Source organism: Antechinus flavipes, chromosome 4 (genome assembly GCF_016432865.1).
Source record: "Antechinus flavipes isolate AdamAnt ecotype Samford, QLD, Australia chromosome 4, AdamAnt_v2, whole genome shotgun sequence".
NCBI lineage: Eukaryota > Metazoa > Chordata > Mammalia > Dasyuromorphia > Dasyuridae > Antechinus > Antechinus flavipes.
This window is the reverse complement of record NC_067401.1, coordinates 475553717-475578723: the sequence shown is the minus strand read 5'-3', so window position 1 is coordinate 475578723 and position 25007 is coordinate 475553717. Positions and strand designations below refer to the sequence as shown.

The following is a 25007-nucleotide window of genomic DNA, read 5'->3' as shown; positions in this document are numbered from 1 at the left end:
GTCCAACAGGCCATTAGTCCAAATGGTCAGTCAATATTCTTCAATAATACAAAGCTCCAGGACAATCCTGGAAACTCAAATCCAAATTCAAGCCATGTATTTTTGGCAGCCTGGGAAGAGTCCAAGCCTAGGAGCCAAGAGCTTGGGGTCTGAGTTTCATTCTGACATAAATCCTAGGTAAACTCAGGGAAGGTATTTTTCATATTGGGCCTCAGTGTCCATATCTCAAAAAGTAAGGCCTTTGCCTTAATCATTTCTACATTTCTTTCAAACTATAATGTTCTCTTCATGCTGTAAGCTCCAGTCAAAAGAGATTATTTTAATCTCTTAACTATGCCCTACAACTCTCCTCTACAAGCCTTTGTTGCCAGCAGAGCCTTCCCTCCTCCTCTCGACCTAATGAATTTGGGCCTATCTTTTAAAACCTCACTCAAATGTCACCTCCTCCAGGAAATCTTTTCTCATTCCTTTAGTAGTAAAAGACCTCCCTCACGGGGATGTCATACAACACTGACTTTGGGGCCTATCATAAGCACTTGTTTTTCCCTTGAGGAGGAGGAGAAGGGCAAGGTTCAGATCTGTAATTTTATCACTGTGAGAAAATTCCCTGTCCCCATCCAACATCTCTGTAATTTACAGTATTAGTGTAATAAGAAATGAAATGACTTGCTCAGGGAGTCAAATGGCTAGTATCTGTCAGAGGCAGGAACTGAACTGACTACCAAGTGCCTCTCTCCACCACACCAGGAGACCTTCACCTTACACACTTCTCATATAATATATATTGTGTCAAATGCTCTTCCAAAACTACAAACTTCATGAGGGCAGAGCTGATATCTTATCTAAACTTTATATGTCCCCTAGAGCCTAGCACAATCTTGTATAGAGTAGGTGCTAAACAATTATTTGTTGAATGATTTTAAAAAAATCAATTAATTAACTTTGGACACTGGAACTTGTATTTTGCCCCCATCAGGAGACGAGAGGTTTGTGAGACTAAAGCTACTTTGGATTTCTCTAATGGGTCTTACATTTTAAAATGGATTTAATTGTTTATAATTTAATTAACTAATTAATTTATTTATTTTTATGTTCACAGCACTCCTAATCAATGCTTGGTTGGGCAGATGGGTAAATCCATGTGACTACTTTGTAATTGGTTTTTAAAAATCCATCCCCAACTGCTCTACTGTTTTACTTCGCAAAGCACTTCCCCTTGAGTTGCTCCCTGCACCGTATGGATCTGCTTCCCCATGGCCGATGCCACAGGAGGCAGCTGGGAATGCCTCCAGTGTTCCTTCCTATCATGCCTCCTATTCAATGTATGTCAGGATGCAGGAGGTGATTGGGGAAATTTGTGGAGGTGCAATAGTATCAATATGTTCAGCACTGCAGCCTCTGCTTTCCCATCTCAACTCATGCTTCCTATGTCATACACTACTGTGGAGGAAGGAGAATGAATTAGAATGCCTGGGATTTAACCCAGAGTGGAAGGTAGTCTCTGGTTCATCTTTAACCAAAATGTCTCTTATTCTTCTGCTTCTGCTCTTGCTCTCAGGCGATTTATTTATGGAGTTTCGAGTAGCCTGAAAGAGAGCCTCCACAAAACCATTATTCATTGTTCCTTGAATAGTTTACAGTAACAGCCCCCACCTTCCCTCCACGCCCCTTTTCTTCCCTTCCCGCCCCCCAACAACTTGAGTGGTCCTTGACACATACAAAATGTAGCTGCCTGTTGCTGAGTGTCGAAGGACTCAATGGGCCATGTGGCCCTTTCATTCTGTGTCCGGCCGCAGAGTCCAGATCTGTATAAGGAACAGCACGGAGCCGACGTCACGATTTTTCTAGTGTAGTCCGAACTTGGAAGAGCGCAATGATGTGAAACTGACTCCATATGGGGCTGGACGGTTCTTTGTGGTTGATTCCTAGAATTAAACTTTCTAGGACCCGTGGCAGGCACTCTTGTAGAAAACCTGGGCCTTTGGGCTTTGTTCCCCTTGGGGGGCTGCCAAAAACGGAGCTTGGCAGTCTCTAAGACATGCTGCTCAGTGTATTCATTCCGTTTCAGTTTTGGTTGGTTGCTTTTGACGTGACACAATGTGAGGACTTGGGTATACTACGTGCCATAATTACCGTAACATGTATCTGGCTTGGACAGCAGTCAGCTCTTGGCATTTCAATGTCCATAGCACTGCTCAACACTCCTGAGCTGGGCCTGTTCCTCCAAAGGCACTTGTGCTCCCATTCAGCTTTTCAAGTGTTCAGGAATCCAGTCAATTTAGGAAAATTTACTGTGAAGAGGTGCCCCTGGGAGGCTGGGAACTGCTTCCACCATTGAGAGAGAGGAACAGGAAGAGGGTCAGAAGTATGCTTGGACTCGACTCCCCACAGAAGATCACAGGTTCCTCTTTTGACCATTAAAACTTAATCATTTCAGGCATCTTGATACTCTTTTTGCTTATTTTACCTTACTCTTAATAAAGCATTTAAGCTTAGGAAAGCATCCTGCCATGTCTTGAATGAAGGAAGGCAGATTAACATCTGGCTTATCTAACAGGGTTATTGTGAGAAAAACATTTTTTAAACTTTAAAACACTATCAATGTAACTCATACCTATCAGCGTAAACTTACTACAATCACAAAACAAAAAAAACTAAAAGAACAGGTTAGATTTTACACAAAGTGGAACTGAGGACCAAAGAAAGAATGTGGTCTTGCCCCAGGCCATTCAATTAGTCAGACACAAACTATTTGTCCCTTCTTTTTCATCTCAGGCAGTCTCACTGGCCTCCTAAATTGGCTCCAAGCTTGGGCTCTTCACCTTCCAACCCATGTGAACAACCATATTAATCCTACATGCTGCTCTAATTATATCACTCTCTCCTTAAACTACCACCATCCCGAAGGTCCCTTCTGAGAGTTCAAGAGCATTCTGGGATTCTAATCAGCTAGTTATTTTTATCATCACAATTGTTTCCATGATGTTATTTTAAAAAGATGAGCACCGTGGAGGGAAAAGAACATTTCTGTTTTCTTTTGTAATATACAGCTGAAAGTGTGGCTATACATACCTGGAAGCAGAAGATTTTCCTGAACTCCCATTTCTCTGGTGTGATGTTAAGGTAATATTTGACCCTGTTGTCCTTCATCATTATGTACAAAATGACCTGAAACTTAACAGACTGGATGGCTCCCCAGAGTCTGCTCTTCCCATGGGACCAAATTCTCTGTTGGGCACTTGCCTGGCAAGTAACTGACATTTGCTGAGCTTGAGCATCTCCATTCATGAAAAGTGAGATGATAATACACATAACTACCCCCCTACCCCGCCCCGAGGAAATTGACTGTAAAATTTAGCTAGGATCCATTAGGTTTCCAGAAGCCACCATTCTTATGTAGGGAGGCTGTAAACTGGATGACCACTGACATCCTTCACAAATCTGAGATTCTGTGATTCTCTCTTCCATAACTTTGCTTGTGCTGATCATATCCTTACTATACCTTCCAAGGAATATACAATCTTCCACTCTAGTGTTATCAGCCAATATGACATTATGACCCTAGGCAAGTCCCCTCACCCTTCAGGGTCCCTAGGCAATTCTCTAATTGGCTTTGATGGAAAGAATTTCCTTCATAATTATTCTCCCTGAACCAAGGAGATCACAGGACTAGTTTTTTTTTTTTTTTTTTTAAATGCCTCTATCTCTGGGTATGGATATCTATTCCCTCCTTCAGCTGCTTCCCAAGTTCGGTACAACAGGTGACAGACAACATGCTGAGGGGCACTTGGGTGTAATATGCAGACTAGTTCCCGAGTAGTCCTCCTTAATTAAATCACTTGAAAGAACACATGGGTGAAGTTGGTAAAAATCAATTCCACAAAGCTAAGGTACCGAAAAGCCTTTTCAAGCATGGGCCGAATCTTCAAGTCAGTCTGGGAATCCAAGGACCCAGGATTACAGCTTTCAAGCCGAACACATGGAGAAGCCTTAACTAAAAGAAGCTCTCTGTCCCACCTGAAAGATAATATTGTTTTACTTCCACAACTCAGTGCTAGTTATTTAAAAACAAACAAACAAACCAAAAAAAAAAAAAAAAAAAAAAAAAAAAAAAAAAAAACCCAACCCTAATGTCCAATTCAATTCTGTGTCACTTTGAACACATTTTCATCCATACCTACTAAGATGCATTAGATTACATTATGAATTAAAATGTAGAGCACAGAATTGGTGAATATAAAATAAAATATTGTTAATTGCTATGTCTTTCTGCCTGTATTTGCACTACACACATATTCCAAATGCAAATATTCAAAGATAAATATCTCCTGTTCTTGCACACACTGAAATGGTCAGACCAGTTGCTGCTGAAATCTTGGAGGGTGACAGCTGTAGCTGGAGTACGGCACAGGCTGCTGAGATGATGCAACGTTGGCACTTGTTAGGAGGAGGAACAAGGGGACTGAAAGTTAAAACCCCATAGATGCTCCATGACAACCTGAAAATTAAAGGAAGATGCAACAGGAGGATTCCAGGATCATGAAAATATCCTTCTTTGACTCATGAAAGCAATATTAATGTATTACAGACAGAGGATGGAAAAATACCAAGCTCTTTTGGAATTTTTGACGAATTTCTGAAAACATACCCAAATCATGACACTACATACTTATTGAAGCCAGCTGTCTGAGCCTCCACAATGGCTCCTCTCTTCCTTACCTTCTTCTTACTCAAGCAGCCATCATCCTAGTTCGTCCCTAAAATTGTCTTGGAGTACAGCACCAGCTTACTCATATGAAAAATGCTCTACATCACTACTGATAAGAGAAATGCAAATTAAACATCTCTGAAGCACCATATCACATCTATCAGACTGGTTAACAGAAAATGCTGCACAAATGCTGGAGGAAATATGGAAAAACTGAGACACTAATGCATTGTTGGTAGAGTTGTGAACTGATTCAACCATTCTAGAGAGCAATTTGGAACTATGTCTAAAGGGCATTCCCTATGATCCAGCAATAACACTATTAGGTCTGTATTCCAAAGAGACCAAAGAAACTGGCAAAAGACCTATTTGTAATTGCACTTTTTGTGGGGCAAAGAAGTGGTGATACATGATTGTTTTAGAATGCTATTGCTCCATAAGAAACGACAAGCAGGATAGTTTCAGATAAATCTTAGAAGATTTATATGAACTCATGCAAAGTATTTGTAACATAGCTAATATGGAAATATTTTGCATGATGTCACATGTATAATTGATATCAAATTGTTTGCTTTCTCAAAAATAAGAGAGAATTTGGAACTCAAAATATTAAAAAAAAATTTCACAGATTTCTGGGAAATGATTAAATAAATAAAAGCAAATATTTTTAAATGGCCCATATGAAGCTTGATATCACTACAGGATCTCTACAGTTTTCTGAAAGCAATCTAAATCTACTATTGTCCCATTTGATTCTGGGATTGATTGTCCATCTGTAGAGTCTGTCTCAAATACATATACTGATCGACGAACATTAAAAGTTATCCATTCAAATACATACTATAATCTGAGCAATCAACATTTTTCATTTCCATGGACTGTTCTGCATAGATGACTGGGTCAAACTCTTTTGAATGGCTATAGATCTCTTTCAGGAGGCTCTGGTAGGTTCCGGAGCTTGATGTAATCAGTACAATATCATCCATAAATAGGAACAGAAGGAGGATTTTCACCATCCACAGGGAATCCCTCTTTAACTTCAAATGAGCACTGGGTCTCCTCCAATACAGTGGAGAATGCAGTTGGTGAATACGCATCTCCTGGATTTATGCCTCACTTGGTGCTGATGATGGGGAGAGGGGAGTATCACTGAACAGAGAGATTTCTGTTGTTCTATCTTTTAATGAATTGTGAATTATTCTGATGTTTAAATAGGAGAGACCGTGTTGAAAAATAGTTTTTCAGATAGCATTCTGATCAATCAGTTCAAGTGCTTTTCATAATCAACACACAATAAGTAGCATATAATCTGATGTTCCATACATTGTTTAAACAATTATGAAATAGAAATGGTGAAGTAAAGTGTTGAATATTTCTCATGGAATCCTTGACTACCTGTTTTCATCTACTTGCATATGCCTTTAATTTACATACAGATGATTTCCAAAGATTTGTACAAGTGAAAAAACAGGCATATAGGTCAGTTATTCTTGATACCACCTCAGTCATCTTTTTCCAGTGTTTCTAAAGTCTAGAGATTTTTCCTACATCTTTGAAGCATTCCTCTCTTCCAATCTGCTTGCTATGTAGTTTTTGTTCTTTTAGTGACATCTCCATTTTCCCTATAAGTACATTAGCATTGTGATGTTAGAATCCAAGGAAGGTTGCTCCATTGTCCTTGATGGCGAGAGGTTAATTATAACAATCTTTTCAGATCACTTCTATTTTCCTTCTCTTCTTTCAGTCTTCTTTCAGTGTTTATCCTTAAATGTACTTGGGGTGACTTTCAGTAAATGTTCTTTAAACTGGTTTCATTTTGTGAGACAAGAATGTTCCCAATTGTTCTTCATCCTTCTTCCTAAGATTTTATGTACAAATATATATATTCTAAACCATACTGACTTTGATGTCTCTCTCTTCACTTACAAGTAAGTCAATTGTTTTTGGACTCATGCTTTCTGGAGTCTTGAATAATTCAATAAGCATGCATTAAGTACCCTCTAAAGCCAAGGCCTTCTGCCAGATCCTGGGGATACAAAGGTAGATTGATTGTGCTCTCAAGAAGCTTACAATTTAATAGGGAGAGGAAGACGTGTATATAAACAACATTCATCTAAAGGGAAAAAAATGCAAAGGAAAGATTCGGGGAGATGGATATGCAAAATCTGAAGAAGAAACTTTTGGCAGGGGTTAGGAGGCACCATGAAGGCTTTATGGATGAGGCAGCACTTATCACAAAGGATGAACTAACTCCATTCTGGGTAAGGGGAACAGCATAAATAAAGGCACAGAGACAGTAAAGGCCAGGTGACAACTAAGGACAGTTCACAGTCTACTTTTACCAGAGAGTATGCGAATGAAAATAATATAAAGTCATCATAGAAAAAAAGGATTGGAGCCAGATTACTGAAAACCTTGAAAGCTACATCATATATTTGTATACATATGCGTGCAAAGGCCTATAGCTGGCAGGCAGTGGGGAACAGCTAATAATACTTAGCAGTAGAGGAATGCTATAATTAGTACGGTTCATGAATATTTGTATAGAAACATGGATTATATGCGCAATGTATTGCACATATGTATTGCACACATAAATGTGCACACAGGGACACACACATGTGCTCTCTGTTCTTCACTTCCATTACCTCTAAGTCATCCATATACATATCTCAGGTTTCACAGTATTGCAGCACATTCTACTTTGCTTTTATTGAGAATTATATAGACTGATTATAAAGGTCAACTCATTATGACCCCTCCAGGTATTTCACAAACACAGCTTCCCAGGTCTTTTGCTGCCTTCTTCCCTGAGATTAGGTTTCCCAGGGGTGTGCAGATGCCTGGCTCCAGCGGGCCCCGACACCCTGGATCAGGCCCAAATCGGGACTGTTCTGTGTTTTGAGGCCCAATGAGTCCGAGTATGAAGGGCTTGACCCCAGCCAGAAAGGCTGCAGGGCGGCAGGCGGGAGTATTCTGAACCAGAGCCATTCCTGGCTGCTTGCTTGGCATTAGTTGGAGATATTAATGCATTAGTGGAGAGAAGACCTGCACTGATGAAATTATAGCTCCTAAAAGCACACAAGCACACACACACACACACAAACACACACACACACACACACACACCTGAAACCAAACAAGACCGAGGGACAAATCTGGCAAGAAAATTGAGTTCACTAATTTTTCTGAAGAGTTTATATCGTTTAACTTTTCTACAGAATAGCCAATGTTATGCAAATGCCATCCCTCCATAGGATCCTTAAAGCAAACACCTTCTATATCCCTGTCTAGACTGCATCCATTGCACACAGCCCCCAACTGCCTGGTGGAGCCGAACAGCAGAGGCAGAAAGGGATGCACCTCCAGAGGGAGAGCACATTTGCACCTAATTAGGCCTGTTTGAAATTTTTCGCACTTACAATAAAATCAACAAATAAATGTGGCTTGTCTCTGATGTTACTTTTTGTCACTCCGAGTTTTGCCAACCAAACTTTTCAGGCTTGGCTCAAGAGAAGACATACTTCTATTATGCAAAATTAGACAGAAAAGAGTTCAGGCTTTGCCCATCTCCCTGAACATCCCCCCCTTCCCCACAATCTGTCCCTCCTTACAAGTAAAGGAGTGAGGGAGCAAACACTTATGACTTAGAGGCTCTCTGGTCCAACCCATCAAGCCAAAACAAAAATGAACCGGTCCCCAACGGGGTTTACATTCTATTGCAGGCTACACTAAAGATCTAAAATATACACAAGGCAACGTGTGCTGGGAAGAGGAGCTCTGAACTCTTTAACTTCACTGGCAAAGAGAGCTTCTGGAAGAGAAAACTCTCCCAAGGAAGGCTGGCCCCGGAAGGATAACAGCTCTTGCTCCCAGGAGCCAGGTCTGCAGAAGAGCCCCAACACTTTTACCACCATCAGCTGCCAACAGTGGTCAGGGAAGCCCCAAAACCTCAAGCATACTCTAACTCCTTCCAACTCTAAGCCTCTGGTCCGGCTGGCTCAGCATCGGCCTCCAGAGGGGCCCCCTCTTCTCAGAAGCCAGTGACTGATGACCCAGACAAGACATTCTGAATATAGATTCAGAGCTGGAAGGGACCTGGGCCAACACCTCACTTTACAGCTAAAGAAAGGGAAGCCTGAAAGGCAAACTGACATAACCAAGGTCTGACATAACTGCAGATCATGTTCCCCTATCAAACCTGGCAACATCAAGAATGAGGTTCCCATCCCTCTGCCCTGCCGCTTTACCAGGGCCTCCCCCATGCTTTGTGCCCAGGGGAATGTGTGCCCCTGAAGAACTGCGGCTGTCTGGCTTTTCCGTCTGTGACTCCAGCACTCAGTCTTCCGCTTGGTACTTTAGAATTGTTCAATAAGCATTTTTTCCTGCACATGAGGTCTAAGACATTTAGAGGATGAGGGACCTGCCCAGGGTCACACAGAGTGTGAGAGAAGTACTACCTAAACCCAGGTTTTCATGGCTCTAAAGCCAGTGATCTATCTACTGTCTCACTGCCTCTCTCTAGGGACCTGGGACTTCATTTTAAATATGGAGAAACTGGGACCAAGGGATGATTGTAGCATCACAGATGTAGAGATAATCCAGGTGAGGGGTATCCAATTGTAGAGAGCATGCCCTTCAAAATTGTCACTGGAAAATATTTAACCAAAAAAAATCTCCAAAATATAATTAAATGCAGATAATGCCCATTAATAGTTTTCTCTGTCAACACAGAGGCCAGGTTTCTATTTGAGTATAGGTAACAGGGTGGGGTTTAAAACTTCTCTATACACACTATAAGACAAAGCTGAGGTGCAGAGGTCTATGGCTTACCCACAGATACACCTGTAATAAACAGATTCCAACGTGGTCTTCTGACTGCAAATGCCCACTCCTTAAACTATGCTGTAAAATAATATTTTCATAATGGAAAGAAAATACGGCAGTACAGTATTACCCTGTCTATAGTTATTTGGCTCTTCTCCTTTAATACTCTATGGAGACCTTCATGTTCTTATTTTCCTACAATTTGGCTAGAGATCTTCCTTATACACAGGAGACTATTTAAATGAAAATGTGCATCTTCCCCATTCCAGAATAAACTACCTAACCTTTAGTAGTAGCTGCTGTGCTCAATCCAATATTTATTAGGCATCTACATAGATTACATTTTTAAAGGGCTATATATAAAATCTATAAATCCTTTTCCTAGTGTACAAGCCTGGCAGTTAAGTCTTCCAAGTCGGAATGAGTACTGTTACTCTAATTTTAGAGAAAAGAGTCAGCAAGGTTCAGTGATTTGCCCAAACTGCTCCATCTTCCACATGTGATAGCTGATGTGGCCAGAGCCCTTCTGGTCCCACCCAAGAGCTGGCTCTGTGTCTGTGGAGTCTCCCAAGAAACTCAAATGACAACTAATCCTAGTAAATTAAAGTCCTGTTTCACTAAAAAATTAGTATCGATATAATTGAGAGCAATGTGAATACAAAGTTTTACCCAAATTAATTTAATAAAAAAATAAAGAAATAGAATTTTTAGACATCTATATGAACTGAGGCATTTTCTATAGCTGTTACATATAAAATCTGTTAGTTTTTATTTTCCTTTTCAGGTTTTTTTTACCTTCTTTCTAGATCCAATTTTTTTTGTTCAGCAAGATAACTGTATAAATATGTATACATATATTGTATTTAACATATACTTTAACATATTTAACATGTATGGGACTACTTGCCTTCTAGGGGAACGAGTGGGGGGAAGGAGGGGAAAAGTTGGAACAGAAGGTTTTGCAAGGGTACAAAACTACCCATGCATATGTTTTGCAAATAAAAAGCTATGATAAAAAAAAAATAATAAAATCTATGCTAGGTGAAACTCAAACATTTCTTGACTTCTTTTTTATGAAATGATAATGCCCTGCTCATTTAAGACTGGTCACAATAACCTGGAACTTCCAATTTGGAAACTGAAAGGTCACTTACCTAAGAAAAGGAGTCAAGTCAGGAAGTGAGAAGATTCCATTGCCAATGAAGAGGAATTTGAGAAATAAATTAAATAAATAATAATGGCCATAAGGACAGCAAGTTGAACTAATATTCAATGAACCAATTAAAGGAGACAATACAGCAGATCAACAATCTATAATACACTGATTGAGAAGTTAAGATCCCTGATTTCCAACAAAAATTATTTAAATCTAAACTGAAATGCAACATCAAGAAACTTTCCAAAAGGCATCTGAAAATTAGAATGGTCCTTTCAGCAGTCATCTAAGGATTGGAGAGAAAGAAAACAAGGAGCAACAGGAACAAACAGAAGAAACACAAGATGATTAGTCATTAACTTGGCTTTTTCTTCTAGCTCAGTGACCAGCCATGTGATTTGGGGCAATTCATATTTTTTTAAAATATGGAAAGCCAAGATGATAAAACTGCTTCCTAGTCATGAGGACAAAGTCAGGAAAATCCATGAGGGGCATGGCTAGGTAACAGAATGTCAACAATGACATGTCACATGTGAGAAGTATTAGGAAAAATATAGCTGAAGGTATACATGGCAGGGAAAGGTATCAGCCAGGGCTCAGTGAGGATAAATCCCACCAGCTTGTGGTCCATGGGCTACTATTCTGGGATCCCAGCCCATGTCACAAGCCAGAGCAATATCTTCAGTATGTTGGGAAGAATTTTAGGAATAAATGTGCAGGACAAGAACCATGCTAGCCGAGAGGGTGTGGAAGGGTCAGGGTCTGCACTGGGAAAAGAGGAGAATTTTTTGCTAATAAGATAGTAGAATTAATGAAAGACTGGTAAAAAAAAAAAAAAAGTATGGTCCTTTAATCTGAGTTTACTGGAAATATCACTGAGATAATAATTTTCTCTAGTGGATTTAATTCCCTTATATATGAGTGAAACAAAAGGCAATGAAATCAAATTAATTTCACCTTACTTTGATTTGGTTAACAGAACTGGCCTTATGAGGCTTGCTGAATCCTGAGCATTCAAGCTAGAAGTCTATTTCAAGGCAAAATAAAAGCACTTTATTATTCAGGAAGAAATAAAATGCATAGTTGACAGTAGCAAGTGTGCTACTATGCTATGCCATAAGCCTCCCAGGGTTTTTAGAGGTCAAGAGCTTTGGGAATCTTAAAATGTTAAAGAAATGGAAGCAATACTTATAAATGAGAGGGGGAAAGGTTCTTATTAAGTCTTCACAACAATCCTATAAGAGAGGTACTTTGTGACTTACGTCCATTTCACAGATAAGGAGGATAAGTTATCTTTGTATAATTTTGATGACCTTGGAGCTATGGAAAATTTCCTCCGGTCAATAGACACCAATCAGTATGTCAATAACAAACATTTATCAAGCGCCTACTATGTGCTGGGCACTGTGCTAACATTAATTATTTCAATGACTTAAATTTAATTTATATTTTTCCATTAAAAAATTTTATCCCTTGCAAAGTGATTGCATCAAAAATACTGTCTTCATGAAATATGCATTTCACATATTTTTCAGGCATAGGAGCCAAAGAGTTCTTGATAATAACATCAATGATCCAGAAATACTTATCAAAAATGCAGTGTCATATTTTGAGTTGCAAAATGAATCAAATATAATTACAAATTTGTCATAAAACTCAAAAGTCAACAACTGAACCAAGAAGAATCTCTCTAATTGACAAAATCAAATCCTTTGTTATTTCATTTCTGTATGCATTGGCCATTTTGTTCTCAAATTGATTTTGTATATCTTCTAATTAACTCAAACAATTGAGAAGCAATCAGATTTTTAAAAAAATGGAAGTTTCACTAAATTTTAACCTTAAGTTCAGATTCACAATCATTTATTAAATACCTAGTGTGTACAGAGCATTAGACTACTCTTAGGGAGTGAAAAACAAAGTTTATAGAAGACAGGGCCTCTGCCCTTATGAAATTTGTGAGCCAACTAAAAAATGAAGATTACATAGGTAATAACCTGAGATAAGGGTGTGATGAATAGGGCCCAGAAACCACTGGAGGATTGAGGGCACAATAAGGAAACTCTACTGGGAGTAAGAAGTCCTGATCGGAGATTTAAAGGAAAAGGAAGTATAAGAGAGAAGGGAACAAGAGGAGAAGTGCAACAGGGTTCCAGGCAGAGGAAGAAGCAGCATGGGTGGCCATGCTATGTTTGTGAACGTTTTCAGCACTTTTCATCTTCTCAAAAACAAGCTAAGATGGCAAATGTCAGCCCCAACCGAAGCAGGTCACACAGTGGTCTGTGATGGCTGGGCACAGCTCTGGGCACCGCTTTCCCTGCTGTTGCTATCTTTACTATATATTCCTTATTCTCAAAACTCTATAAATTCCCTGGTTTCTGTCAAGAATCCATAAGCTCAACTTCTTTGGAAAGGGTGTTCTCATTCTCCCTGGACATTGTGAAAAGAATCTTTACCAGGGCCCCTTACACAAGCCTTTTAACCAAAACCAAAAACTAAAACCAAAAACAAAAATCATCTTTCAATGTGCTCTTTAAAAATATTGGCTAAAAATTATCAGTGGAATTTGCAACCACCTGAGATTAAATTGTTGGCTTTAAAAAATTATTCAATATTATTAATGACTAGTCTCTTAATGAGCAACTTGGAAACAATTCAGATATCATAAGGCAAATGAGAAATTATGGCCGCCTGAGCTTGTCAGAGGGATACAGGTAGTCATATTTCTCACTCTCTCCTTGCACCAGCCAATGAAGAATTCTTTCCTTCTAAGGATTCTAAGGCTTCTTCTGCCTCTCCAACCGAGCAACCTCTTCCTGTCCAAACCATTCACCTCACAATAACAGCCTAATCACTTTTCAGTATATTATGATTCTGATTTTTTCCGAATCTCTTTGGTTTCCATGGTTATTTAAAATATTTGCAGTGAGTTTTAACTCTCACCTTAGTTATTAATTGATCAAATTAAGCTTATTTCTTGATGATCTTTGTCACTCAACAGCTCCTTGGCCTCTTTTGTCCCTCCTTGAATTAGCTCCAATTTGTGGACACCTGACTTTCTGGCGAAGCACTGCAGAACACTTATAATATGCTACATATTGTTTTTTTCTTTGTCAGGTCTAAATTGTCCTGGGGGCATTTTAGGCCTAAGTCAAGCTGACATATTTCCTTGTGGCCTACACCTTAAGCCTGAATGGCACTGGCTCACCATTCTTGCCCACAAGGCCCTTTCAGCATTACCCTGCCCTGATTCTAAGGACTTTCTTCCCCCAGCTTCCCTTAATCCCTTTTCAGTGAATGACCAGGTTTAAGGGTATTTTCCTCCCCTTCCCAGTCCTTGTATATTAGCTGTAAAACAGATGTAAAGCTTGGTTTAAGTCCAAAAATGTTGTGATCAAAATACATAGTTAGCAAATTGTTTGGCTAAATCTTTCATGTATGATGAAAGATTATTACCACAATTCATTAGCAAATTACAGACTTTGAAATGTAGGCAGACAAATATTTGGCCCTGTATCAATCAATTTGGACCAGCTGGGTAGAAATTCACACAATTCCAGGAAGCCCACAAAGTGAAGTGCTCTTTCATTTTTCATTCACTTGAAACATTAAAGAAAAATTATTATTCTATAAAATTGTCCATTTTTCAAGATTGCTGCAAAGCCCCTCAGACTTGGAGAGGTTTTGTTTTCAGTTCCCTGCTAATTCAGTCAACAAGCAATCTGGTCATTTTGCCACACAATTTACCTTGGAAGAATGAGGTCTATGAACACAGAATTCTTGATTTTTTTTCTCAAAAAATGAAATTTATAAGAAAGGTTCAATAATGCTACCCATGGTGGGGGAGGAGGGAGTGTGAGGTGGGGGAAAGGATGGGAATCACTGAAACTGAAATCCTATGTGAGCTAAGTAAGCCTGCAAATTAATTCTGTCATTATTCATGATAAACATTATTACTAACATTCCTCCTCTGAGCCTTCCTGGCCGAGCGAGGTGACCCTGGACAAAGATGCTTGTTTAGGCTACGTCTGCTCTGCTTAAGCTGACGCAGCCATCGATGGGGACAGCTGCACTGGGGAGCAACTTAAAACAAATTTCATCCTTGTGGCACCTAATCCAGAGCCTGGTACAAGAAGCATGGAAAAGTGAGTGTCAAAATTAAACAATGCCGGCTTTGCTCCCAACAGATGCTTTTCCCCTGCAGCTGTAAAAACCTTAAAACAATCCTGGGCTCCACTGTCTGGTCACGCAGCTACCACAAAGCAAGGCATACATTGTGCCATTTATTACAAATGTTTGCCATGAGCTTTTAACATCTTTTTTTTTCCCCTTAAAAAAAAAAAACAAAAAAACACAGTAACAGGGATCTATTGAGGGAAATCATGGGGTATTTTACCCCTCCTCTAATAAGAGAGCAGCAGGAATTAGATAGATAGATAGATAGATAGATAGATAGATAGATAGATAAAATAAAGAGCTTACCATTCTAAATAGGTTTGGCTTGACACTGCTATATATAAGACACATGAGTAAACCAGAAAATGATTATAAGAGGAAGGTCTAAAAGAATATTGTCAAATTAAATCTGCCACAAGAGAATAAATATAAATAGGCTATGATGGCTAGAGCAGTGGATTTCAAGTTTAGAGATACTGGCTCAGATAGCCTTGCAAATTTGGGTAAAAACCTTCTCTCTGGACTGCAGTTTTTTCGATTGTAAAAACTAGGGCAGGGATCCCGATGGGCCATAAATAAGGTCCCTTTCAGCTTTACACTGATACGGAATTTTGTGGCGTAGCTATCACTTGACCAGTCCTAAGCAATGGAGAAGTTTATGTTTACAAAGCTCCCCATTTGTCTACCCTTGGTTTTGTCTCAAAACAAGGAGAGGAGTTTAATAAACTCTTATTTTTCAGGGAGAGCATAGCTGAAGATGAAGCACATGAACCTTAGATACATCTACGGAGTAATTGCTGCCCTCTCCCTAAGCCTTTTCCTTGGATAGTCCCAGCCCCTTCTTTAGCTCCTGCTCACATTTCCATGAAATTTGGAGGTTAGTATTTTAAACAGCGCTGTCAACAAACTCTTCATTATGAGGAAGGCAGCCACGGCAGGGCTCAGGGAAGGGAGTGTCCATTGCACAGTCCCCATGAATCCCCTTCCCTTCCTTCCCTGTTAATTGAGGCTCTCTCTTTGAAGATAGCTTTTATTGTGCCTACAAGTAATAGAACCAAGCAGCTTAACCTTCATTTTAAAGAGTTTCTTGCCGTAAAAATTCAATAAGTTTTTCTTTCTCATTCAGATAAGTTCTTGAAAGCTTTTTTTTTTTTTTTTTTTTTTTTGGTAATCCAGGATATCAATTCATTAACACCTCACTGCTTATCTCTATCCCCGCCTATTTGCCTAGTTGAAGGTTGGGGTTCCCTCCTTCCCCAAACCCTGAATTCAAAGGAATAAACCCTAAATTGATGACCAAATTAATTTTATAAAAATAGAATTAATTTTGTTTTAAAGGCCAACGATGATTTCCTACCACCTTCGGTTTGAAATACTTATGTTTCTCAGAAATCCCCTAAGATTTTTTTCTTTTGCAAGACATTTAATTGAGATTGTAATGAAAACATACTGACTACCACAGGGCATTATCTTTCAATTTTACATAAAGAGTCTATTCATGGTATTTATTTAAGGAGACTGGGATAAACTTTAAGAAAGGGCTGGAATGTTTACAATTACGGTTTCACTAATTATAAGCTATCAGGATGATTGCATTGCTACTGGTTGTTATTTATTCCAATCCAAAACAGACTTTAAGGGCTCCTAGTATCGCCATTTGTCTGTGCCTGCACACGGGTTTGGGCTTCACCCTAAAAACACGCTTAGCTCAAGACTGTGGAAACCGCCAGGAAGCAGAACTGGCTCCGGGGCCTTTGGCCAGGGGCTCAGAGCAGGGACCGCCACAGGCTGAGCCTGCAGCGGCAGGTCCAGCGGACTAGGCAGGGGGATGGCTTCCAGCTCGAGAGCATAAGTGCAGTTTGCCGCAGTCCAGACTTCGGGGGCACTTCATGTTACTGCAGATTAACACTGAGCATCCTGCTAAATTCGGCGAAATTCTCCAACTACTTTCTTGCTTGCATTTCTAAAGGCTGAAGCTGTCCTGGCTCTTTGTAGAGGAGGCCGGATCCCCAGGTCCCAAAGGGGTTTCTGGGGACCAAAGATCCTCAGATCTTTAGTCTGCCCTATTTTAGCCCAGATCCTGCTCCTGCCCTGTTTCGCCTCCCGTCTCCCTCCGAGTTCCCTCCCTGTCAGGGTCCACTGTGGAGAGGGAATGGAAGATGACTGGGAAACGGTGATTTTGATTCTCAGTAAAAAATGAGAAAGAGCCCAAGCGAGGGGACCCGTGGGCCCGCGAGAGTGACTCGCCTTAGGCTGCCGGGCTTGAGGGCTCGGCCGCGGGGCCCGCCGGCCCGCCGCCCGGCCGCCCGCCTCTGCCCGGTTCTTCCCTTCTGACTTCGCCAAATCCCCAGCAGCTCCTGGGCGCTCTGCTGCAAATAACTTGTTGGAAAGAAAATACGAAACGAAGGCGATGCTGAACAGCTCCGGCCCGGGAACATAAGCCGGGCCCTGAGCGGGGGCTGGGGGTGGGGCTGGGGGGAGCGCGGAGGCGGTGCGGGGACCACATTCCAGGGCCAACACAAAAGGGCCCCAAAGCGGGGATTCCCGGCAGGACACAAAGCGCCTGCTCAGTCAACTCGGTCAACTGTTGCTCCAGCCTTTCTCTCCCTAGCGCTCAAAGGGTCCGCTTTAGGACAAAGGCAGCGACCCCCCCAATAACGCGGCCCCAAGAAATGCTCCGAGGCTTCCTTTCACCAGGGCTGGGGAGGGAAGAGGCCGCGGGAGAGGCTGGGCTGGCCGGGACAGAACGGGACGGAACGGGTTGGGCCTGGACCCGCTTGGGCCCTCGGCTTCAGGCCAGGCCAGGCCAGTCCGTCCTGTTCCCGAGGACCCGTGTCTGTGTCCCGGCCGGAGGCGGGAGGCGGGCAGTCCGGGAGCGGCAGCCGGCGGCGGCGGCATAAGCAGCGGCAGTAGCAGCGTCCTCGGCAGCGGCTGCGGGCAAGCTCAGCCTTTGTCAGGCTCCTGGGAGCCCTTCAAGTGCACAGTAGGTGTTCATCGGGACCATCTGGTCAGAAGGAAAACAAGCGGCTGGGTCCGCCTTTGAGCCGTGAGGAGCGAGTAAGAATTAGGCTCTTCAATTAGCACGATTACAGCCTGTCAAGGGCGTATTGTACCAGAGGATTATTACAGTCTTGGGCCCCGGCGCCGCCACCGTCTCCCCTCTGCCTTTTCTTGCACGTAAAGATGGCCCCGCTGATGACTTCCCGGCAACTTCTGGGCACTCGGGGCCCGAGGCGGCCAGGGGCCGGGCCCCGGGACCTCGAGCTCCTAGGAGCCCGCGTTCTGCCCACTGCGGCACCGGCCTCGTGCTGCCGGGGGGCGGGGGGGGGAGCCACCGCTGGATGAGCGTGGGGCAGGGACACTCTGGGAAGGCGTCCCGAGCACTCTCTTTAATGAAATGAAAGGGGAGCAAGCCCGGCCGACCAAGGGCATCTTAAACCAAAGCAAACATAAATTTTGCGGCCGGCCGCGGCGCTGGCCACGGGAAGAATGCGAAGCCGGCGGGATCTCCTAGGGGGCTGCGCGTACTTAAACCCTCCAGAAACCCGCCCCGGGAAAGGGGGCGATCTCGCAGCCGGCGCGCTGCGGCCGGCTGCGTTTCCCCAGCTCTCACTTTCAAAAGCAATTTGAAACTCGGAGTTAACATGCAGATTTAAGCGACAAGCTCCTAATCTCCTTCCCTAAAAGCTAACAGGGCTCCATCCTGCGCTCAGTGGGGAAATGCCTGTGCGCTTGTCAAGGGAGCCTTCGTGATTTTAAATGATTTTAAAAAATCAGTTCTTGAAATACACCCACAGAGATCGGTTAATTCTCATCTAATGCCCTGTTAATTCAGGGGCACCCCATTTCATACCCTGAGAGTGACCATCGCCCACCTCTCTGGAAACTTCCCCACGAGAATGCGGCACCCGCTGTTCCCTCAAGCACAATGGGCCAAAGAGCACTCGCAAAAAGTCCTCCCAGACACTTGATCGTGCATACTTGGTGTGGGCTACATATATAATAAGCCACCGTTTCTGTGGGCTTACATATATAATTCGAAAGACTGGTGGTAAACATGAAGGTTAGAAAAAAAAAAAAACCTGGTAAAGAAATGTAGCGGGTGAGATTTCAATATTCCAGCTCTCGGCAAGATCTGCACCCAAAGGGAACAGGCCTAAAATAGTCGGTGGGTTGGAGAAGCGCCCCGTAAACAAAACACCCTCTCCCCATCCGGGCCGTGGGAGGCTTTTCTTTTCAGATTAAGGGCTAGTCCAAGTTATCACAGCATAATTCTTTAGCCCAGATGATGGCTGACAAATATGACTCCTGTCCACCGTCTGTGTCTTGTTGCAGATTTCTGACCTTTGCTAATGCTCTTTAATTCTCACTTGAACAATTACTGGCTTGTGAGTCGGTTTGTTAGACGAGTTCCCAGTAAGGAAAATGTCTCCCTGAAGAGTATAAGGGATACCTTTAGATGGGTCCATTTTTATTATGATAAGCTAAATAAATATCAAGTATGAATAGTGCTACTGCTGGGGGTTGCAGGCAATGAAACTTTTCAAGTACTCAGACCTCTCCGGCAATGACTTACAGACCTTATTAGCAGAGATGACCAAAGAATATTTCCCAACTTACCGATGGTCTCTTATCCTTGCCCCACTGGGGTGCATATGATTGGCCACGAGCAGAGGAAAACAGGGTTAGATTTTTGCCTACTCCTGCGGCATTTGCAGTAGTAAGACAGATGACTGGTCAGTTTCCAATATGAATCTGGCTAGATTTTAGGGCCACTAGTTATTCCTTTTCCCGACCTGTGTTTGGGGTTTGGGACTATGCAAATTACATTTTAACCCAACTCAGATGTATTTGATTGCAACCAGTAAAATCTAATAATCGGATAATAAAGCAAAATGTATTCTTGATATTTCTCTTCACCATACATAGCAAATTGATTCAAATATATTGAGCTTATTTTTATTTTTCCACTAAGTTAAATGATTTAAAGAACTTCAGATAAGGCTCTGAAAGAATCATAGTCATTTTAACATGAGCTGGTTACTTTAGTGCAGATACTACTGACAAAGTGATCAAGATTTTTTTCTTGAGGCCAGTCAAAACTTCTTTGCCCCCCCCCCATTCTCTTTAGTATCCCCACCTTATTCCCTTCTTGAGAAGGAAACCTAGGATTTTAAATGAACAAATAAATTAAATCAGAAGAATGTGTTTTCAATACAATTTCAATAACGAAGAGCCCACTTTGCCATCTTCTTGGATGAAACAGAATCCTAGAGCAGAGTTGCAATCTCTTAGGGATTTCCCAGACAATAGCTTTCTGCCGAGCACCAATTCTCCTTGCTTGTGATCTAGAGCCAACTTACATGAACGTATATGGTTGCAGAATCAAACCATTTTGGTGTTTCCATTTCTCTACCTCACTGTTTGTCCATAATTGTCACACCTAATAAAAACAGGTGATCGAACATGCCTTCATCCTCAGTCATATTTCACTGGACAGAGATTCCATTCAAAACCAGAATCACCTTCCAAGATAATGTAAAGGCTTCCATAATGGAGTATCCAAACAGTGAATGCCATAATGAAGCATTATCAATACATTAACAGGTTAGAAATCATTCACTAGTACCAGATTAAGATGAATGGAAGGAGATTTCTGCAACATAATGCAGAATAATTTGTGATTTAGGAAATCTAGCATCATTATGTCTCCATGTCAATACAATAAAACACATCCGTGGTTAGCAACACAATAAAAATAGCAGGTGAGTTCCAAGGTTCTATTTGGTTTCCAAACCAATCTAGTGGGGATTCAGTCTTGTAGCAGAAATGTCTGTGCTTCAGTTCTGACCCTACCAAGCTTGTGACTGTTGCTTCTAAGTAATAGAAGCTCATGGAAAACCATCAGTGATTCCCCAAGGAGATACCTCAAAATTGCTGGACAAGGCTAGAAGACCAGTAGGTGCTATAAACTGCAAAACTGTTTGTGGCATAAAAAGGATAAAGGGCATCTTTTTTTCCTAGAACGGTGTTTTTTTTTTTTTTTTTTTTTAATTTGTTTGTTTTTGTTTTTAAGAAAGAAGAAGCTTAGAAACAACACAGGCTTTTTCCTTTCTTAGCCAGCACATTCTAAAATAGTTAAAAACTCGATGGAAAAACTGAAGCCCCAGTAAAGATATCATTTTACAGAATAATGAAAGCTCTTTCTCCTTGCAAAACTGTTCCAGAAACCAGTGATAAACCATACTTGGAAAACAATCCAGAAAAATATTTATGACTCTAAAGTCATTGCAGCCTAAAAATATATGTGACAATCCAAACACCAAGCCGTGGAGAGACAGTTGCATCCAACTGTGGCGAACAATGGTACATTTATAGAATTTTAAATATTTCTTTTAATAATTAATGGAGTCATTTTGAATCCTTCTGCATAGGATATCAGGTGTGAGCAGATTGCATTAACACTGCTTAAACATTTCAACTTGTCAGTATGGCCAACTCGATTTCGGAAATATTTGCAGTATTTTCCCATCGAAACAGTAATAAAGGAAAAATAAATATATGCCACTACTTTATAATCACCGAACATTAATGAATATTTTATGTCTTTTTAAATCTCCCTGTTTAATTTAAAAGGGTGAAATTAAGTCTCCTTCCTGCAATATGCCAATTATCTGTAAATCAAACAATAACTTGGCCATTATGCTCCTTTTTGTTAATAGGAGAGAAGCTCATTTGAAAGCACTGAATGGCATTTGTAGACAATCTGAGGGAGAGTCCTTTCTGCCCCCTTGTGGGAAGAAGTTGCATCTCTGACAAATGACAGGTATAATACCAAAGTAAATCATAAAACCAATCTAAAGCTCCCCAACTTTCACTAACAGAGAAAAAGGAGGAATTTTCCAAGAAAGATTTTCCCTACAAGAAAAGGAACTCTTGTCTTAAATAGGGCACAATGGGAAGAGGCTCAGATATAGGCTGGATTTCACAGCCAGGCTCTCCTTCTGCCTCTCCCTATGCTTCCCAAGTCCTTTTCTCTCTCCTCTGTGAAATGAATGAGTTGGACCAGAAACCTCTAGGACCCTTTGAACCCCTAAGTGCTACGACCCTATGGGAACACCCAAAGAGAACGAAATAAACTTGAATTCTTTATCATGTTCACTATTCACCACTTGGGCATTTGGATTTTTCAACTGAACAAACCTTAACTTATTTTCATCTTTGTGGGTGTGTGCCATGTGAAATGTTAACAGGATCTGAGAAGCAATGAACATAACCATATGCTTCAAAGACCCCATTATTCACAAGAGCTGCTCAAGCCTTTTCATATTAAATGGACTGCTCTTCAGAAAAGCCCCTCAAGGCCATCATAAGATTTGCCACTGCATTTATCTACTTTGGTTACTGAAACAGGATCTTCTAGATTATACTGAAATTTCATTTCCCTTGTTTAAAAAAAAAATTTATTCTGACTATCTTCAGCACTTGAGGAACACCTAACTACAGCTCCCTTTTTCTGGTAGCTGCAATATAAGGAGGGCTTTGAACAAGAACATTCTCAAATGTCAAGAACAGAAAATATCCACCATATGGGTCAGAAGTGACACTGCTCATTTTTATAGCCCTCCTCACAATAGCAACAAGAAAAATCCATACACATGAAAAAAACTAGACAGTAGCATTGTTAATAATGGATTAAAGTTATCAATAGTTAAAATTTACTTGCCTATATAATTTGTTTAAAATGCAGAAAAGCATTAGACAAATAAAGTTCACAACAGCTTGATCTACTTCTACCCATTTCCCAGGTTGAAACCTGTCACCAGGAAGAAGTACAAAATGACGCCAATGATAATTCCAGTTTTAGCTCCTTATACATATATATTACAGCCCTTCAATCTCGAGGGAAATCAGGCAATCCTTAGCTATAGCTTTGTTCTTAGTGTTCATCACCTGATATACCAGCAACAGCTCAAGTGAACCCTGGCACAAATCACTCCTCACAACCACCACCCTGGGCAGTTATTTGGTCTGGAAAATAACTAAGGTTAAAAGCCTGATTTAGTTCCATAAAGTTTAATCCCCCAAAAAGCTGAACAATGTGGTCTGTCACTTACAATCTGGAATCCTATGCTACATGTTGCACACTGACAAAATCATGTGGCAGGTTCCAGGTTCTCAGCTTTTAGTGGGGTCATGGGCACACCTGGGGTTACTGTTTCTCTTTAGGAAGGGAGGGTTCTATGTCTAAGAGTGGCTCTGGTTGGCCATTTCTGATCTTGAAATGATGCCATGCCTATAAAGTATCAGCACCCTTTTCTCTGTCCCCCTCAGTCTCAGTAACCCAAATCTAAGTAGGAAACATTCTCTAAAATATATACTGAAAACAAATGACTTTTCTCTCAACTCTTATAATAAATATTTCTACAAATTACTCACTATTAAATCATAAAATATATTACATTTAAATGACTTCCTTTTCTATAACATTAAATAGAGTATTTTAAGAATTATCAGGAGCTCCCATCTATCCTTCGAAGGTCGGGTCATTTAGTTTATCTACAGTAATCTTTGATGCTCCAGTTAATTAAAATTAAGAGCCCAATAATGAAACATAAAGAGAGCTTCCAGCCAGAAGAGAGAAGCCCTCTTTAACAGGGTCAACATGAGCTCTAATGAGCTCTTTCTCTTCCTTAGCTGTGAGACAGAACTCACCTCCTGGATGGTACTGCTTCCCGAGAAGTTCAAGCTGTACTCCCGCTGGACTTCTCGATGGGTGACAATCAGCATGAAGTTCTGATTTAATGACTCCTGCAGGGCACTGAAAGGGTTGAAAGAAAAACAAGGAAATCAGGGACAAGCGTGTTCTAGCTTGCTGAGCAGCAAGCTACAGAACCCTCAGGAGGACCCTAACCTCGACATCGACATGTCCAGGCACAATGTGAGCATCTTGGCAGCTCTGAAAGGCAAGAAGCCATGCTGAGGATGACCAAGGGGAGCTAACCTGTTAACTCCTTCTCTACCACAGTGAGCACAGTCAGTTGGCTAGAAATACTGTACCTACAAAATAAAATTTTAATGTAAAGAGCCATATGCTGTCTTCTTTTTCATTAGCACCAGTATTTATCTTCCAGTGGCTCAGATGGGCAAGAACATCTGACATGACAAGTCCAACTTAAATTCAAAGACAATAGAAAGCACAACTGGGCCAATCTTTTGAGAAATAGATGGCAGAAGAAAAGTAAAATGTAGTGTCTGACCAATGCACAGCATAGGGTTAACAATAACAGTGACAGTTTCCAATTGTATTACACTCTTTTTACAATTTTTTTTTACAAAATGCTTCACTTACAACAATCTTAAGGAGTAGATCTAGCCCCATTTTACAGATGAGGAAATAAGGTTCAGGAAAGTTATAAGACTTGCCCACGGTAATAAAACCATTAAAAAAGTGATCTGAATCTAAAAGGGAAGTCCAGGGAGAATGCCATGAGAAATGAGAAGAAAGGGAGCTCCCTTTCATTGAAGAAAAAAGATGGTATTGGAACATGGCAGGATGGTTTTAGAAAGGAGGCAGTCCCCGAGCTGGGTATAGAAGGAAACAATTTCAACATTGAAACTTAAATAACTTTTCAAATTCAGTGCCAACACACTGTCAAAAATATTCTTCCAACCTGAGATTCAACAATACAGAGAAATCGACTCGGTGCTATTACCCTACAAGGTTGTACTTTTTTCATTTTGTGAAAAATGCCCAGTGTATATCTCCACACTTAAGGAATCTTTCCTTTCTTTGCTAATTTTTGACCTGCATTGTGTGCTTGGGAAGTAATATGTTATGATGGAAATCTGAAAAAAGTTGGCATGTTTGTATATATGTGTGTGGGTTTTTTTTTGGGAGGGGGGGGTATTTAAATACAAAATATTTAGGACTGGACTGATACATCACATTTGATTTAGCTCACATGATTTAGGATTTGATGATTTCATGACAGGTCACATGATTTAGGCCTACATATGACATTGTTTAAAATATTCTCTTGAAATATTTTATTTTCTATCTCTGTGTCTTCTTACTCATTCCCTTCTGCTCACTTCACATAAACAATAAAACTTTCCTTTTGTAACAAATAAGTCAAA

The 25007-nt window shown here is 40.9% G+C and overlaps 1 protein-coding gene across 2 annotated transcripts in view; it reads right to left on the bottom strand.

Moving 5' to 3' along the window:
- The window catches only part of FAF1 (Fas associated factor 1), a 402722-nt gene that overhangs the window by 201676 nt on the left and 176039 nt on the right, over positions 1-25007 (bottom strand). For both annotated transcript variants that reach the window (XM_051999721.1, XM_051999722.1), the window contains exon 7: positions 23583-23688. In XM_051999721.1, the coding sequence (XP_051855681.1) occupies positions 23583-23688 (106 nt within the window). The remainder of the gene's footprint in view (positions 1-23582; positions 23689-25007) is intronic.